This window comes from Molothrus ater, chromosome 5, assembly GCF_012460135.2.
Source record: "Molothrus ater isolate BHLD 08-10-18 breed brown headed cowbird chromosome 5, BPBGC_Mater_1.1, whole genome shotgun sequence".
Lineage (NCBI taxonomy): Eukaryota > Metazoa > Chordata > Aves > Passeriformes > Icteridae > Molothrus > Molothrus ater.
Window position 1 is genome coordinate 34,502,340 of NC_050482.2, and position 19,318 is coordinate 34,521,657.

The 19,318-nt window shown below is 38.9% G+C and overlaps 1 protein-coding gene across 1 annotated transcript; it reads right to left on the reverse strand.

Annotated features, from left to right (window-relative positions):
- Nucleotides 1-1,340: 1,340 nt before the first annotated feature.
- IFNG (interferon gamma) lies at nt 1,341-5,617 on the reverse strand. Its single transcript, XM_036401041.2, has 4 exons — nt 5,495-5,617; nt 3,487-3,555; nt 2,978-3,157; nt 1,341-2,322 (listed from the first exon to the last, which is right to left on the reverse strand). The coding sequence occupies exons 1-4, from the start codon at nt 5,615-5,617 to the stop codon at nt 2,197-2,199; spliced, it is 498 nt and encodes a 165-aa protein (XP_036256934.1). The 3' UTR covers nt 1,341-2,196.
- Nucleotides 5,618-19,318: the final 13,701 nt, after the last annotated feature.

Genomic DNA, 19,318 nt, shown 5'->3' on the forward strand with positions numbered 1-19,318 from the left:
TAACCAGTCTTGGCTTAAAATTCAAGAAATAGGATATTAATTTGCTCAGGAGTAGTGGGGAAGCACACTTTATCCCTACCAATGACTAATGAAACTTTAACCCTTCTGTTAGGTTTTTCATTTTTCCTTCTCTCCTCTCCTCTCCTCTCCTCTCCTCTCCTCTCCTCTCCTCTCCTCTCCTCTCCTCTCCTCTCCTCTCCTCTCCTCTCCTCTCCTCTCCTCTCCTCTCCTCTCCTCTCCTCTCCTCTCCTCTCCTCTCCTCTCCTCTCCTCTCCTCTCCTCTTCTCTTCTCTTCTCTTCTCTTCTCTTTCTTCCTTTTCTTTAGTTTCTTTTTCATTTTCCTTCTTCTTTGGTTTTGGATTTTTTTTGGTTTTTGTCATTTTGGTTGGTTTTTTTTCAGTAGAACTTGCTATACCTGGCTGTGTATCCCCAAAGGAGAGTTAGTCTCCTTTAATACCTCATGAAGGAGCATGAGCACAGAAGGACACATTGTCTATGTTGAATGCTTTCTGAGTATTCTCATGCTTACTCCTGGAACTGGAGAAATCCTACAGGAGAAATTTCTCTTGCATCTCCCATTCATATGCATGTCTGTGATGAATAGAAACAAGAACAGCTGTTTCCTTCAAAATCAGTTGGAGTCTCCAGGACCACAGTCACTTGTTATGGCTGTCAAATGTGGATATGAATGAAGATATCTTGAACAGTGGGAGACAGCTGAGCCCACGGGAGTAGGAATGGCTGCAGCAATTACAGCTGAACTTACTGCAACTAAACTTTGGGCATGATGTGGTGCTACTTCTGGATTTTATGGATTCAATCAGTGCTCAGGGAGTAGTCAGAAGTCTTATGCTGGCAGGAATGCAAAGAAAAATCTGCCCCATTCCCATTCCCAGTCAGTTCAGCCAGTCTATCCCCAGAAAATTTGCATGGTGGAGCCCTGAGGACCTGAGAATTCAGAGCCCTGTGAGACCTGCCCAAGCTGCCCCAGGCCTCCAGCTTGCAGCACCTGCAGAGAGCCCAGCAGACAGCCTGAGCTCACTCTGGGCTCCGCAACTTCCACATGCAGCGAAATTTGAGTGTTTTTTATCTTAGATCAGAGTAACAACAAATTTCAAATGATCAGTGGCTTCCCACAAGCAAAATTATGTTTTCTCAAACAGATATAAGAAAAACTTGAGAATTTTAGACTCTTCTATCATATTTCTTAAAAAATATGAAGGAAACAAAATATATTTTATATGTCTGGGCAGGACTGATCTTTGTGAAAATGTAAAATAAAATTAGAGTTTTATTTTTCATATAGATGATGGTGAATAAACATGAAAACACACTTTTAAAATTTATCTATTTATTTATTTATTTAAAATTCAAATTTCAAAAATCTCAGTTGAAAAATCCAAAGTTTTTAATAATATTCCAGTGCAAAAATATAGTCCTTGAGATAAAAGCTTCAATACTATTACCTCCAAATAAATTAAATTACAACAGACACATTTCACTGGTTCAATACAAAAAAATAAAACCAGAAATTTTTAAAATCTGAGAGTTTAAGTTAAGTCAGTGCAATACAGTTAGTCACATTCTCCTGAGATATTAAGTAGACTGTTCTCCTGGTAACTTCAGTGCATAATAACAATAATAATAGTAATAATAATAATAGTAACCAGCAATTAACCATTAGTCCTCTAGTTCAGAAATTTTCTTCAACATTTGTTTATCTTTAGGCATGTCTACTCGCTTGATTTGGATTTAGACATGTTTAGTAGTAAGCAGACATAAATATGTTTTTCCTGAATATAGTAACTCCTCTATACTGGTGCTTGTATCTCCATGCCAAATAGATGAAACTAATCTCATAACATCCCTCTCTCAAGATAGCACCAGATGGAAAGCTGGTACCATTATAATGTAATTTCAAGGTTTCCATATGGAAACTGGGTAAACACTGCCTCACTCTCTGTTTTCAGGTCAACAACATATAACAAATAGACAGGATTTTAAGACAAAGTCAGTTCTTATATAATATTAGGGAGTATAAATACTTTGATTAGTATTTCTTTATAAATAATTACTTAAGACACTTAAATATTAATAAATAAATGTATAAAAAAATCAATAAAAAGATTGAAATAAAAAAATCTTGTCCCAACAAGATTTGCACAGTAGCTCAGTACAGAAGATCCTGAGATGGCGTTAGCATTTGCACAGCCTCTGAAACTGGCTTCTTTTTCTTTTGTGAGAACTTGAGGTATCCCCCAGTTTCTGTAAGACGCTGAACAGCTCATTTACAGCCTTGCGCTGAACTTTCAAGTCACTCATCTGTAATAAGCAAGAAATAAATGGAGCAAAAGTCATGCCAAGAGCTGTAATTGTTTACTGTCCACAACACATGGGCTACACTGCTACCAGTGTAAAACAGAAGCACATCTGCAATTTTCAATTCCCTACTACCTAATTCCCATAGCAAAGAGCAACTGTGTCCCATATTTTTGTTTCCCACTTTCTGAGCTTCCTTGCAGCCTGCCCCAGACCAGCCACACTCTGTGGAACAGAGCCAGCCTGCAGTGAAAGGCAGCTGACTGCACGAGGGCATTGTCTGCAAACGAGGTCGGTGGTTGGTACCACTGGCACGAGCACCGTGAGCCGAGTGCTCCCAGAGCCACAGAGCATTCCACAGCCAGGCACAACTTTCCCAGCCAATTTCTGTGCCACAATGGGCTGTGTCAGTGGCACCTCTGGTGTACAGACCGTGTGACAGCGCTGCCAGCAGCTCTGTGCCAGATCACAGCAAGACTCAGCACTACCCCACACTGTAGACATGCAGCAACCCCTGCAGCTGGAAATACTTGGTTTTTCAGCATGAACTGAGCTACACATGGATTACCATATAGGTTACTGAAGCATTATTAGCTTAAATCACACTCGAATCACAACTATAATGCCACAAGCTTTGGAGACAAGGGAAGAGCCTTACCTGAAGTTTTGTCAGATCCTTGAGATCTTCCATCTTCTTTGAGCCATCAGAAAGGCTTTCTTTCAGAGTATAGAGCTCCTCAGTTATGTTCCTGACGTGATCCTTTGACCTGTCAGTGCTTTCAAGCATTTCCAAGTACATGGAAATAATCTGACTCAGGATGATCTCCTTTTCATTTCTCTGTTGAAAAATATGATGAAAAAGAAAGGTCTGTGAGTGCCCATCAGCAGGGAAAGGAAGGAAGGAAGACAAAACACAGTATACAGGGCTTCTCTGCTGCTTGAAACAAGATGATAAAGAAGATGCTGCAACTCAGCTCCTGGGCTTGACTGTACCTCTGAGTCAGTTCACAGTGCAGTATAAAACTTTCTATTTTTGTCTCATTTCCAAGCTACCAAAGAGAACTCTGCTCGTGTTCATTCTACTGCAGCTAATTACGCTGGTTCTGGGAGCTGCTTTGTGCCAAAAAAAGTGCCTGAGATGCTTCATCATATCTGGCTTTGACTCACCTCTGTCCAGCTTTTCAGCTTCTCCGTAAAAATAGGTCCACCATCAGCTACATCAGAATGACTTGAGTTCTGAAAAAAAGAACAAACATATCTACTACATGAACAATATTTATCACAAGGCAAATTTGTTTTGTTTATTCAAATGAGCATCAAAATTCAGATTTTTGCACATCTGGAAATCCCAATGCTTTCCCAGTGCTTTCACTTCTCTAACCACCAAGTCCCATCACTTGGCTGCCTGGTATCAGAAGTGGAATTAGTCCTCTTTTCAATGTCTTCTCCTGCTACAACTCATCTGAATAGAGATGTTTAGCACATCTATTTTCCCAAATGCTCCCAGTAAGTTTTGCTACTGACAGATGAAAATAAAAGCTCATAAGCACAGCAAGAGTCTAGAAAATCATTAGATCTGATCTTGGTATGTTTTCTGGTAAGCCAAAGTCCAGCAGTTTGTAATCTGTGACCCTAAATTCATACAGTCTCAGTAAAATCTCAGATGGAACAAGAATGAGCTGGTTTTAGTATGAAATGACTGCAAAACTGGAGAATATCCCAGTAGCCCACAGCCAGGTATGGGGATATGCAAGATTAGTGGGCTACTGAGAGGCTCCCAGGGATGGAGTTTAACCATCAGATGTTGGCAACAGGCTCTAGGAAAAAAAGAGCAATACAACTCTCCTACCAAGGAAAGACAAACTGCATCATTTCCTCTTCTGTGTGGCTTTTTTTTTTCCTTTTTGTATACAACACTGACTATTTCCTTCTTCTGTCTGCTCAGTAATTTAAACACAGTGAGTGCAAAGAGAAAACTTGCAGTCTGACAGGAGCCTCCTAGGCTGATTGGCTCCCCATGCTGAGCACACTACCAAACAGATTTTTTCTGCTTCTGAAAGGTGGGAAGCACCTGCTATGGACCAAAGTTTTAATGTCAGTACAAAAAGCTCATCATGGCTCAGGATGTCTCCCACAGAGCTATATATATTCGAGTAAGACTCTCCCTGGTCTATGCTAATCACAAATTCAAGACATAATGCCACTTTTACAGCCAGTTTTCTGCAAACACTGAAGTATCACACTAGTCTTTACCACTTGAGGGTGGTTCTCTGACTACTGAATGTCAACTGTCATTTGCACAAAATTATGACAAAATCACAGAAAAGTCAGAGCTGAAAATAGGAGCAGACTGTTGCAGTTGTTTCTTTGCATTTAGAGGAGAAAAAACACAACAAAAATATATTGAAAATAAAAGCTATTAATTGAAAGTGACTATTGTAGATCTGCTTTCTCTGTGACTAATCACTGCTGAATTCAGATGTGTACTGCTTTAATGCCTCCCAGATGAAGATTGGTGAATTAACATTACAGTTATCAAGTCACCAAAATTCTATTTGACGAGAAAGAATATTTTGCCAGATTACATTCCCTGCCAGGTCATAGTCACACATGTGCAAGTTAAATGACTCGAGATGCAAAAAAATAAGAAGCAGAAATCACCTTTGAGTAACACACTACTACAACTTAAAATAAGTAGCGAATGCATTTGTTAAAGCAAAAGTTTGTCTCCAATTTTTTTATATTCCTATGTAGTACTAAATCTGGCATTGACACTGCTAACATAAAATTTAAAGTCAGTAAATTGCATGTAGTCAGAACTGAATAGAGATTAACATATTCACCATAAATTGCATTAAGATTTCTTGTTAAAAGATGTTCCATGTAATCAAAGCTGAATTGAGCTAGAAGAAGCTATTGTGAAAGAAAGAACACCCCTAAAATAAATGCAAATTCCTACAATAACTATGACTATTGAAAAACTGAACCAGGTAAATGAAAGAACTTAGTAAAACAAAAAAAATCCATATTCTTGTTAAAAAAGGTATGATCAAAAATTATTTCCATGATTACCTTCTCTTGGTACATATTGAGTATGTCAAGCAGTGCTCAAGTTTGGACTACATGTAAAGCAAAGCAGCAGGAGAAGAGAAATGCAGTAGAAGACTATACTTACAAAATCAGCTTTCAGTTTGTCTATATCATTTTGAAGTTGAAGAAGATTCAATCTATTTTCAACATGTCCAAAAGAAATCATGATGATAGACAGAACAAACAAGCTGTAGTTTTGGAAAGCCATTTTCTTTATGATGGTTCAGTTAAACTGCTCAGATCAGTGCTGGGGGACCAGGTCTAAGAGCAGAGAGCTTCAACTTCTAATAGTTAAATCTTCTATTAGAAGCAAGTAGACGACTGAACTTCATCATCCTGTCAGTGGTATTTATACATGGTCTTGAATTTTTTTTTATTTCATCATCACAGGCTGTGTATATTTAGACAAGATAGTGTTAGATAAGAACCCTTCATTTTTTGGCTAATCAAGGGAATCCCTCGAAAGCGTCTTTGTCAAAGCATGGTCCTGGAAAAATTTTCAGTGGTTCATCAATGGGTAACGTTTACGTGGCAGACTATGAAGTTTCATTTACACGTGGTTGGGGAAAAGGGGGAAATTACAGTACTGGTTGAGGAATATGCATTGTGGCTCAAACCTATTCTTACACGCCATCTGAAAAAAAAATCTTATCTTGTGGTTAAAGGGTCAGTGCAGCAGTCAACTCATTTCTGGTATTCTTTTAAAGTAACCACTGAGTTTGCCATGGTGTTCTATACTAACACTTAGAGATTTACACATTCCTTCTGCTGCTGTCCTTTGTGAAACACACTCCTTTCCATGGTCTAAAGTGCATTTCTGCTGCTTTTGCATTCTTCACCTCCAGATTCAGAATAGGACAAACAAGGTTCCATCGTGGATGCAGCAATGTATCATATTATCCTCTATGGTTGTCTACTGTCCGTGGGAGCAGAGTGTTTAGTACTTAAGTCACTCACTTCTGCTTGGCAATGATTAAAATTCCCCACTTGCCATTTCACTAGCACTAATATGTGCAGAATGTGAAAAGAGAAGGACACAGGTGAGAACAAGCCCCATTGAAGAAGACAGACACAGTGGTCTCCTAGTGCATACAGAACCCTGAAACCACTCTATTGAGGATAGCTGGGGAAAACATTTTTGTATAGGAACTAAAGTCTGCTTTGATGGATATAATGGGAAAAGAGCTTATTCTGAGGAGTCTTATGAAGAAATCAGATAATTTTAGACTGCAGTACATGAATGGAGGGTAGGTAGGAGCCTACAGGGGAAAGAAATAAAGAAGGGGCCCATGGGAAAGAAAAGAGAGAGAATCAGGAAGAGGGCATTTGTGGGCTCAGTTCACACAGGCTGCACTGGAAGATGTCTGTGGTTCATCAGAAACAGATAAAAATTTAAGTGGTTCCAAACAGGTAAGATTAGAACTCTCCATCTCAGCCCCACATGGCTCTTTGTATATTCCTTGGAAGAAACTCTCCCTTTTCCCAGAAGCTCCTTCCATCTCAGCTAAAGACCACTAATACCATAAAATCTTTTTCATTTGCTGTTTGAAAGAAGACGTCCATCTGTGAAATAAACCTAGACTACTACTACCAGGGAAATGGTCATTTTTCAGGGACAAGAGCCAAATTTCACCAACAATGTCAGGTCCAAAAGCTGCATGCAAGAACTCCCTGGGAAGAGCAGCATAGACAGATGGGACACATCTCACAACAAACATGGTACTGCACAACAATTAGTGCTGTAATCTGCTTGAGGTAGTAACATTGTGCAAGGAACATCTTAGTTTAAGATGTTAAAACTGATAAAGTAATAACATAATTACTGGAAGTGTTGACATGAAGGCAAGGTAATAGTGCTATTCAAGGTGCTTCAAAGCACTGTAAACGAATGTAAAGTTAACATGCCTACCCATGGCAGAGAGGTTGGACTGATATTCAAAAGTCCCTTCCAACTCAGCCTATTTTTATTCTGTGATTCTGTGCCAAAAATTACAATCATAGAATAATTTTGTTTGGAAAAGACCCTTACGGTCATTGAGTGCAACCTCCAACCTAGCACTACTGAGTCCACCACTAAACCATGTTCCCAAACACCACATTCACGTGCCTTTTAATTACCTTCAGGGAGGGTGACAAAATGGAGGTCCCACCAAAAATCAAAGTGGACTCAGAATTCAAAGTGAATTCCCAAATGCCAGCACACTGAACAAACCCACTGATTGAAACATCTGATTTGCTATGCCAAGCAAGCACAAGGATATGGTATGGATTAGATAAATGGAATCTTATACACACAGGAAGATCAAGATATTTTACAAGATGGGGACACCTGCTGGGGTTCATTGACTGGCCATGAGTCAATAGAGCAATTCTTTTCCAAAGTGTTGGAAAAGACATGTAAAGTGGGAGAGTGAAAATGATTCCTGTTACCTATGGCACTCTTTATGTAGTCAGAAACATACAACTGGAAGAGGGACTGAGTCGTGAAGCTCAGATTTTGTATTACAGAGTCTAATTTGAACAGTGCTTTTGTGCTGAATTACCTAGAGAGAGTGAAAGGAAGACCTCAAAGAAGGGAATTTGGGAAAGATTCTTTACTCAACCAGCTCAGTCTTCCTAGTACATTAAGAACAAATCACAACACAGCTGAACACAACCAACAGCGGTCATTTTCCAGCCAAGCAGAAGAGGTAATTCCAGGAGGTGACCTAGTAAGTCAGGAATACTGCCTTCTACAGAGAGAGAGTATTCTACTGCATTCACCCAGAGGGACTGTGCTGGGTTAGGCTGCCCTGTTAAACTTGTCAGACACACATCTTATCCACAGCAAGCTGTGCCACTCAGATGATCTCCCTTTGGTCTCACATTTTAATACACTTCTAAGAATAGCAGGAGGATAAAGTATTGGAAAAAAAGGATTTTGCCAATTCACATTTTGTTGATACTGGTTATAGGTTTGGTGGGTTACTTGGCTAATTTGATGACTAAATCTCCTCACACTTCAAAGAAGGCTGCTTGCCAAGCATCCAATTTTGCAGGTAAGAAAAAAAAAAGCACAGAGAAATGGGATCATTCATGATCATTCAGCCTCTGAGAAAGGCAAATCTAGGAACACAAACAGGGTCTCCTAGTCCCATTGTAGTGCTTTGCCCACAGTGCAGTGCTACAAGTATCTCATCATAAACTGAGACAAGAAATTAAGGAAAAATCAAAGACAAAAGCCATGACGTCTGTCTCTGTTATGCTACCGTCTGAGTGCAGGTCTGAATTTTAGGTACACTCTCCTGCCTGGGGAGGCTAGATTCAAACATTTTACTAATCTCCACATTCAAATTATCACACGAAGTGTTGAATGTTCTGTGGTAAATCATCAGCAGCATTGAAAAGTACTTTAATACAGAAATATAGCACCCCTTTTCCAAGTCCCTTACATTTTAATAAATAGTGCCACATTAACATTGGCATACTAGTCACATAATATTCTCTTCCTTTGACACACAGTATCATATCTCCAAATCATTTTGAAATTAGGCAACTGCCTACAGCAGATGGTTAGAACATGAGGGTCCTGTGTCTATTCCAGCCCAGTTTTGTTTCCCATTCTGCCCAAAAGTCAGAACCAGATCAGCACTGTCCAGTGTATGTCTTGTTGCCCAAGAACTGTGAACACTCAGGTTTGTGAGGAAGACCCAGATTCAAATGGCTCCCCTGCTCTGCCTGCCCTGAGAACCAACATCATTGCAAACAACAGCAGGAGGTATCCTGAAAATCACTGCACTTTCCAAGAGACCTTAGAGCACGCAATTTTTTATCTGTGTTCTTTAGCAGATATCTGGGGCATGGACTGAACACTCAACACTAACACAAGCTCTTTGTCTGAACACTTGTCCTAATCTATTTGAAAGAGATGTCAGAACAGGATTGAAAAATCTTGTGCTGCATAGAATTGAAGTGGTCTTCTGTGAGACTCCATAGTCACAGCTGGATTATCATCTGGTCCAAACGCAGAAGGAAGTGAAACCAAGGCATTTTTTCATTTTGCTGCCTGGAAGTCATCTGACTCTTCATGCAAAGCAGAGGTTTCACACCCTTCTGTTCATACAACACCTTATACCAAATACCCGAAGATGCCCTTGCAAAGTCATGTCAAATTTCACTATGACCCCTGATTACAGCTTTTTCCCTTTCATTTTTTTGTTTTATGCGTACTCCTCAGCGTGCTGAGTGGTTTAGTGATCAACTGCCCATGCCAGTTCAGCAGATCTCTGCCTGGCTTTCATTTCACTAAAACACAGTGGCTTTCTCTATTATCACTGCCCCAGGAAAGCAGCCCATGGTTGGAAAACCCTCTCTGAGCTGTCGTTCTGACCTTCTATCACACTTCACCTCTCAGCCTCCCTTTCTTACAAAGCAGCAGAAATAATTCCTTTTTTTCCTTCTTCACAGTGCAGGGGCGGTGAAGGGGGGTTGTCACACTTGAGGGTGTTAAGTGATTAAACTTTGCCTACACATTGTACCAGTGCTATGTAATTACTAAGCATTGTTATTCTTGTTGCTGTGATCTGCAATGTAGATGTCTTGATAATCAAGCTTCATGACTAAGGGGGACTTAAGGGAACTTACAAGAAATTGGGAGTGGGACTTTTTACAAGGGCATGTAGTGATAGGACTGGTGGAATGGCTTCATACTGTCAGAGGGAAGGGAATTATTAGGCATTAGGAAGAAATTCTTTACTGTGAAGGTGGTGAGACAATGGAACATCACCCAGAGATGTTGTGGGTTCCCTATTCCTGGAAGCATTCAAGGCCAGATTAGATGGGGCTCTGAGCAACCCGGTCTAGTGGAAGGTTCCCTGCCCATGCAGTTGGAACTACATGATCTCTAAAGTCTCTTCCAACCCAAACCTTTCTATGATCCTATGAATTTGCAACTGACCGTTACAAGCATATCGCAACGCTGTCATTTTCCCTGCTAAAAAAAACCCAAAACCAACCAAACAAACAAATAAAAACAAAAGAGCAAAAATTCCCAAACCAAACAAAAATCAAAACCAAAAATCAAATAAAATATAAAGAACTGACCCATCACTCTCCTGCAGATAAGGAGATGTATATGCCTATACATCATGGGGGATATAATTGGCTACTCCTTCCAACCACTGGATCTCTGTGATTTAGAGGATGTTTCCAGTCATTAGTAAGGATAATGTTGGCACAAATCATCTACTTCATTTTACATGGTGCCTTGAGAGGCTACCTATAACAGAGGCTAGACAGAGTTAAAGGAATAGAGTAGGTATTTATTAAAAGGCCTTCAAAGGATACACCTTGGGCAGTACAAGAGCCTGTCCAAGGCTACAACCAAGATGGACAATGGGTCATGAGTTTTTACACTTTTATAAGTTTTGGTCCATTTACATATTGGGGTTAATTGCCCAATTACAGCTTCAGGTTTTGAAGTCCCATACTCCCAGATTGCTCTCCTCAGTTTGCTGTTGTTTACACTTTTTGGGCCTGAAGCTGCAATGGTGTCCTTGGTTCTCAGGCTGGAAAAGGATTGTTTTGTCTGACTAAGCTGTGAGGAGAACTTGATAATACTTTATATGAAGTTCAGAGTTATATATTAGTGCAGTACAGGATCTGGAAAATATGAAAGTTCAAACTTAAGGCATCAATAAGACAAAATTTCAGCCCATTCCAGAGACACTTTGGAGTGCTGGAAGAGAGAGTTGGAAAGCTAGTTTGTACAATCTGAAATATGACACGAGGAAGGCCCGTTGACCTCCATTACATACTCCTCTCTGCATGCAAATGCAGACAGGAAAATCTTATTATTGATCCCTCTTTCCTTTCAAAAATTTCTCACACACATTAGCTTTCTGAAGAAAGGGAAGGAAGAAGAAACTAACACTTGGTGGAGTTAGACATCTAGAGAGACAGACATCCGAATACATAATGAACTGATGGGTACAATTTAGATTAGAGTGTAAGTTCAAAATCATTAAAATCTTGGTATGTTGACTCACACAAGACACCTGTTTCAGACTTTCCTTCAGTTTTTTAATTTGGTAAACCCATGCAGGAATTCCCCACCAAACACTAATGATTCCTTTCCGAATTAGCAACAGGAAATAATTACCCCTCATGGGGTGAGTACTCATCTATCCTGTAAGTAAGAGTTCAAGCATTTTCTTTGCCCAAGAAGAAGAGGATAGCCAGGAATAGCTGTTCTGGGCTGGCCTTTCTCACACGCTGTGGTGGACTTTGCTTAAATTCTTAACTGCATCACTATCAGCTCTGTATTGTCCAAACACTCCAATAATAACATAATATAAATATTCAAGATCTGTGTTAAAATAATTTTCTGGAGATGATAGCAAATATTCTCCTGAAAACATCTGTCCTCATTGATAGCTGTTCATGTACCTGTTTCTAAAATCAGCATAATTCTGTCTTCATTTTCTTTTCCTTGAAAGACTGTTGAGCTGACATGTATGATATGAGGAATTCTGAGCCCGGAAGGATAGACCTAAAACACACATTTCCTCATTGCTAATTCTGCATGGACTGCAATATTCAATGCAGATCAAAGTTTTCTTCCTGTTTCTTGCACCATATTTCAAGTTGGTACAAACTGATATTCCAGCTTTCCAAAAAAACACAGTCTGCATGTATGAATGATTTAGAAACTATAAGATACCCATGAGAGCTAACCATGACAAAGTCAGGTGAAATTCCAAAGTACTCTTTTTCTTGTATTAAAATATGGAAAAAAATTGTGGCAATGTATCAAACAGTCTTGGACAAACATTGTGTGCATTTTTACTCTGTATTCCTACTGTCTGGAATTTTTCCACATATCCAAATTCTGATTGAAATCTATTGCCTGTAAAATAGAAAAAAAATTCTAAATCTTATTCAATTTTAGTTTCAGTCCACATCAATGGAAAAGCAGCAAAACCATTGGCACAGCAGCAGTCTAAATAGTGGCTTGTGTAAAACCTCCTGTGCTAAACCATGGAGTGTCTACAGGTTTTTCTACATAAAATCTTCTGTTTTCACTCTCTCTTCTTCATTCTTCCAAGAGGAATAAAACATTTGAAAGTTTTCTGTTTTCAGCACCATAATATCCTTTGGAGGTACTTCCCATTATGAACATCATCATGTATATTACAGAATTTGTTTCCACTTTAAAGCACCAGCTTCCTGTTTTATATGATTTCATGAATCTTGGGATATATTTTAGAGTTTTGGAGTTGTGGTTTTTTTCCAATCACTTTTTAATCAGTATGTTTGCAGGGAAAGGACAGAAAACATGAACTTCTAAAAGCAAAATAGAGCAAATAGGAAAACATATTATTAAAAGACAATTGTTTCAAAGTTTTTTCCTAATAATTTTCAAATACTTTTGCCCAGGCTTTTTAGACACTAGCACTGACAACGTTCATATTGTTGATTTTTACTGTTAGGCAGGCAATGGTATCCATCCCATGCTAACAGTACAACATACTGACTTCAGATAAGGCATTTTGTGCCTTGGTGGATGTGAAGCATTCTACAAAATAAAGATATATTTTATTAAAATAGTTCTCCCTAAAGTGATTTTCCAAGGTTTTTAAATTCTTCTGCTCCTTCCAGCTCGGGATATTCTATCTATGATTCTGTGATACTCTAATAGCCCTGCTCTTCACAAGACCAGCATGCTAATATTATGATAACATTTTCCACAAATACTTCCATTAGTTTCAAGGTGATATTTTAATTTGATTTGAGAGAGCTAATTCATGGAGAAAACAATTCCGCTGTAATTTGGCCTGACTGTATTTGGTGGCTCTGACTTTCTGATATTTCCTGTAAATATCTGTATACATCTACTGTTGCTGTGCAGTATTGACAGAAAAAATATCATGTTTTGCTCACAGTGTCTTTCCCCAACTCCCAGTAAATGAATTCATGTTTTTCTCTACACTTCAACTCTCCATACAGTGACCTCGCTATTTTCTGTCCGTTACTCAGTTTCATTTTCATAGGATCAGATCCATCTTCAAAAGAAGCAAAAAAACTACCAGAACTTGCACATCAAAGTGTCTGTGATAATAGCCCAAGGCTCTTTTTCAGAAGGACTATGTCATTTTTAAAGAGAGAAGACCAAAGGATGCTAGTCTTGAACCAGCTGTTTGTTTCTGTATGTTCTAGGTCAGTCCATTCAGGGATCTCCATTAATCTCATCAGAGGCCAGCTTGAAACCTCACAAAATAGCACGGACTCAACTGAAAATTCATTGCAGATTGATAACAACTCATTACTTTTCATACATTCTTAATACTATATCAAAATGGGACTGTTCAGACTATCAACCTGTCAGTGAGCCAGTCCTGCTTGTCTACCTCTCATTATACTTATAGAATTTTCTCCACGTTGGGTTTTTTTTAATACTGATTTTCTCTGCTGCTCACTTTTATTTGCTTTTGAGCTTTTTGATCTAATTTTTAATGAGGAATTCAAGTCCATTTGAGTTTTCATTGTACAGTTGCATTTGCTTCCACAGTGTAAGTACTTTATCTTACAGACATATTTACTGTTAGTAATTAATATATTTAAATTTGGAAGTACACAGTAGTGAAAGCAAGCTGCTTTGATTTCTTATTGAATATTCTAAGTTGAAACGTCAGCATTTGGGGAAAAAATCTGATCATTTTCTTGTTATCGCTTAACACAATTTTATAATCGTTAATTATCACGTACACGGAAACACAAGTGTGTAGGAGTGGGCACATGTTGGAGCCTAAGTCAATGATCTGTTTCAAACATCAGTAAGAAAATATCCATTTAATGTTTCAAACCAGCCTAGAGAGTGGACATTTTCTGTCATAATCATTTGGAAACCTCCACAGGATGTTTCTTAGAAGAAATCTACTACGTGGTGCAATCTTTTCCTCTAAAACAATCCAGGAGACAGTTTGGTGGGGATTCCCCTCACCTGACAATCCCTTTAGTGCCATTCATAATTGTGTGACTAAGCAAGCCAGTCATCTTTACTTACAGAGAAAAAGCAAGTCAGTACACAGATTTGATCCTACCTGTTTCTGTCCAGCCTCCAGGACACATATGAGAATGCCACCAAGTCAGGCTTACAGGAAATTTATCCACAGATAACATTTTACTTAGAACTGGACTTCTTGAGAGGTGTTTAGTTGCAATGATTTTTCAATTAGATTCAGAATTTAAAGTGAAAGGAGAAATATTCAAGACCTTTGCTTTTTGGTAGTTATAAGATGAAGAAGATGCTTCACACCCTAAGTACATTTCCTCTTCATCTCCACAGGAAGTAAGGCTGCCTATAGAAGAGCTACTGTGGGTCGAGAGTAGATGCACCTCTCTTAACAGTTGCTCATCTTCCTTTTTCAGAGGCCTGAACTAACAGCTATGAAGTGCTCTGAATGAACATATTCCAGTCCTCTTTAGGAAAGAAAGATTGAATTAGTTAGCAATAAATACTTTTTGCAAAAACCGAAACACAAGAAACCGAAATCTGTTGCTTTTTTAAAGAGACTATTAAGTTTCTGATCCCAAACTGAAATAAAACAAGGTTTTAAAAATACAATAAAATAAACAAATATTGCTCTTTCTTTTCCCACAAACTGCAACAAAAATACTTTTTTCAAGAAGAACAAAATACAGTTTCAAGTACCATACTTTTAAGTAGTCAAAATGTGGCAGGTTGACTTGTTAATCTTTTCCTAAGGAAATGAAACTTATGCAGTTTTTTAGCTGTCAGTACCTTCCTTGTCAGTAACTTTTGAGCAGTCAGCAGTTTCTTCTGATTTTGAGAGACTCAAAAGCCTCAAAGCTAATTTAACTCCTGCCACCTTCACTGAATTTGACAGCTAAGCAACAAGAAGATTGGTCTACTAATGATGGACCACGTGCTGGTATTTTAAAGTGTCTATATGAGTTAGTTACCATAAGGAGGGAAATACCTCTCCTGTTTAGTTGTTATGAAAGAATATTAATTTAATCAATTATACACAAGTTATTAATTTAGGAAAGTATTAATTTTATTAATATCCCTATTAACATCTAGGAAAGTCTATATGGCAATTATGAAAAACTTCCAAAACTTATGAAAAATAGTAGAGAAAGGAACCTTCTCCTGCCACTTAAATTGATCGTTCTGTTTTGTAATAATATGTACAGGGCTCTGGGCTCTCACTTTTATCCTTTTCAGTACCTCTGTTTTGCCACATCACCCCATTCTGTGCATATCTATGCAGCAAAACTGAGGGGGAAATTGTAGCATATTGCCACAACAGCAAGGGTGATTTTTTTTAATCTAGCTAGTGTAGATATCAGTAGCAGAGGAGCTGTGATACTCTAGACTTTAACTGTGGTGTTCTACCTCTGCCTCTGTGTGTACAAGCAAAATACAACACTCCTTTCACAGCTTTGCAATAGTACACAGGCAAGTTGAGTATTAATTGCAGAGAGCTCAGAATTCAGGCACACCAACTCTGGTTTCCATCAGCACACTTGAACTGCTCTGGACTTTCCATAAGAGAATTTTCTTTTGGAGAGCCATCGATTCTCGTATAATTGTTGCTAAAAAAAAATCTCGAAGACGTTTTAGACTGACTTTTATTTTTTTTCTGCTCATATAAGGCAAAATGACATACCAGTGAGATCCTCTGTGTTTGTGTACCAGTTATTCTACATATGGGAACTTAAAACCAATCTCTGGATCACTACTCACACACTTTGGCTTGCATTTGGGAGCACTCTGGGAGCTAGCAAAATTTAGTTCCTTTCAGATAAAATAAAACTGGAAAGTGTTTCAGAAATTCTCTTGATATTATCCAATTGTTAACAGGAGCTTAGGCCGCAGGACCAGGCTAGAATTGGTTCAAAATAAACTCATAACAAGGTCAGTGTGGAATTTGGGTCCTCAACACCAATGTTTGTAACCTACTAATCTGCTCCTATGGTACTGCTACCTTTGCTACTGAAGACATAAGTTACCTTGCAACAATTTCTGATCTTACCTGAAATGGTTAAGCACTGAAGAGAAAAGGTCTAAGCAATGGAAAGCATGAAATTATGAAATTAAAATGTTCTTTGTACTAAACCCTGAACCAGAATAATCAGATACAAGTAGACAGAGAGGTGTATAGCAATAAATATTTGTGGAAGAAGCAACTAAATATTTGAAAAAAGTCATGGGTCTTCTCATATATAGGTACACATGGAAACACATTAAAAATCCCTCTAATTTATGGCATTGCATCTTGAATTGCACTTAAAAGAGTCTGTGGTGGGATGCATGAGTTCCTCCTCTGCTTCTATGGAAATTTGTGGGAAATGTGTGTCTAGGAGTCAGTGATAATGAAGTGTTGCTTAGTCGAAGGAATGAATTCACTTTGTTTTTTCAGTCATCCCAAATCAGAAGGTTATGCTTTGCTGATATTCACAGATTTAGAATGATGTGTGGATCTTTTTGACAGAGGGTTAGTACTACTGCAAAAGATACCATTACAGTAGATGCTCATTCTCTGATAAGACTGGGGTTTCTGCAAGTCATAAGTGCAAAATTATTTCCAATCTGCCTCAAAAGTTAATGAAAAAAATAAGACAGACAGGACTGTAAGTCTGCTGTTGAGGACCTGGAAGTGCTGGTGGATGGCTGAATGGAAGTGGATTTCATCTTTGCAGCTGTGAAAGCAAGCAGTGTCCTGGGCTGCATCAGCAGAACTGCAGCCAGAGGGTCACAGGACGTTCTCTCTCCCATTCTGCTTGGCACTTCTCAGTCCACACCCACTACAGGGCAACCAGCTTAGGTCCCCCAGCTCAAGAGAGACACTGAGAAATGTGAGAATGTTCTGCCAGTGGCCTTCAATGCGATGAGAGGGTTGAAGATCTCTACTTATGAAGGAAAACATAAGGAATTTGATTTATTCAGCCACAAGACAAGAAGGTTCAGGGGTATCTGATTGCAGTTTTCCACTGCCCAAAAGGTAGTTACAAAGAAGGTGGAGGTACTCTTTTCACACAGGGCATAGTGAAAGGACGCTGTGCAACAGGCTCAAATTGTTTCAGCATGAGAAAGATTAAATGTCTGAGTTGCCAAGATGTGGCAGAACCTACCTTCAAGTATTCAATACTGGGCTTGACAGGATCTTAAATAACTAATCTACAGTGGCACTCACAAAAGAAGGTTGGAGGAGGTTGGAGGTTGGAGGAGGAGAATGACTCCATGATGCCATTCCTCATCACAGGAACCATGAGGACAATGCTGCAATGGAAATTGACACTGTGAAGGTTAACTGGCAAGGTGTTTCCAGAAGACTGAGGGGAGCAATGCCAATATACATTTGTGGGTTAACCCTGTGTTATACAGATTAGTTCAAACTAGAAATGGTCCAGAAAACCAAGAGAGCTCCTGCTTTATAAAGGAAGACAAGAAAAATTTGTATTGTTCAGCTTTAGAAAAACAAAAGCTGAGAAGACCCAGCTGTTATTTGAACTACATTACAGCAAAACAGCCAATTCAGTTAGTCATCTAGGCTAACAGAATAAACTGACACTAGACAAAATGTCTATAAACTGTCCATGAGTAAACTCAGGCCAGAAAATGAAAGGCTTCTGGCAATTGGAATGTGAAACTCTGCAACAGCCTTCCTAAAAAAGAAACAGAGATGGGTTCATAGGTTAAACATTTCAGAGGAACTCATTTCACTCCTGTGCTCAGTATCTGGACATAAAGTAGCTGACGTAAATGATGAGATACTCGGAGATTCCATTTACAGTCTTAAAGGTGATCATTTATACCAGTTGGCCTGGTCAGTGTCAGTCTTATTGCTAGTTCCAGCCTAACTGAATTTCCTGGATTTAGCACCGAAGAGTACAACTTTACTGTGCTTTCCTCCATCTAACTGAGGAAACATGACTTCTTATGAAGTCATTTCTGTAGATCAATTGCAACTGGCTGATTTTTTTATCTTCCCTCTCATTTATGCAATTGAACTGGTATATTTAATGTCTTGTACCGGAGCGCAAATTTTCATATAACTTTTCTTAAAATTCTTTGCACTATTCAAAAGTTTCAAAGAAAGGAAAAGCTGGAGCAGACTCAGAAAATCAATAGTGAAACCACATACAAAAATTACATCTTTCTCCTTCCTCTCAGTAAGTCCTCACACAGAGACGAGTTCAGCACATACATTCACTCTTTTTGCCATAATACAAAACATGCAGTTTGCAACAATTCTTAAATCTTTTTACACTCATGAGTGAAACCCTCACTCTGAAGTTTAGGCTGTGGAAGCACTTTTTAATAGATTGCCACTAGATTAGCATGACCTCTTCCTTTCCTTCTATAAAACCTCCCCAGAGAGTCATTTGTCTTTTCTCTATATAGAGGAATGAGCACCAGGATCTTGCTTCAGGTGATTTTAGATTGTGCTGAACTTGTCTATCAGCTTAGTGCAGTCCATATCAGTCAGATATTTGCCACAATCACCCTTTGGTATTAGCAGGCTTTTTTAGGGGCACAGGTCATGCAAGCTCAGTTTGCTGGTCTCAAAGAGGCCAAACCACTGACTCAAACTGCAGTCAAATTGCAATCTGATGCTGCAACCCGTTTTTGTATCCTTCTCTAACCCTGCAATTTTCTCCAAACTTTCAATTTCTCCTTCTGCACGGCAGTTGTGCTCCATCTTGGGATTCACATCCGTGGCCCTCGCGGGTATCGGTGTATGTGAAGCACTCTTTCCCCCAGAGTGGGTAGAAAAACAGGTTGTCTTTTCCACTGACAGCCTGTGGTTTCTCATTCACAAAAAAGTTTTTTCCTCACATCTAAGAGGCTCACTTGTAAATAGCTTTATCAAGTGAGTAATTTAAGGCACCTGTGGTTTAT

What these genes read in the sequence shown, in the direction of transcription:
- IFNG (XM_036401041.2), bottom strand. Translation starts at nt 5,617, where the DNA reads ATGGCTTTCCAAAACTACAGCTTGTTTGTTCTGTCTATCATCATGATT. An exon ending in AGCTGAAAAGCTGGACAGAG is followed by an intron (nt 3,158 to 3,486) that starts GTGAGTCAAAGC and finishes ATTTTTCAACAG; the next exon opens with AGAAATGAAAAGGAGATCAT. An exon ending in AGGATCTGACAAAACTTCAG is followed by an intron (nt 2,323 to 2,977) that starts GTAAGGCTCTTC and finishes TGCTTATTACAG; the next exon opens with ATGAGTGACTTGAAAGTTCA.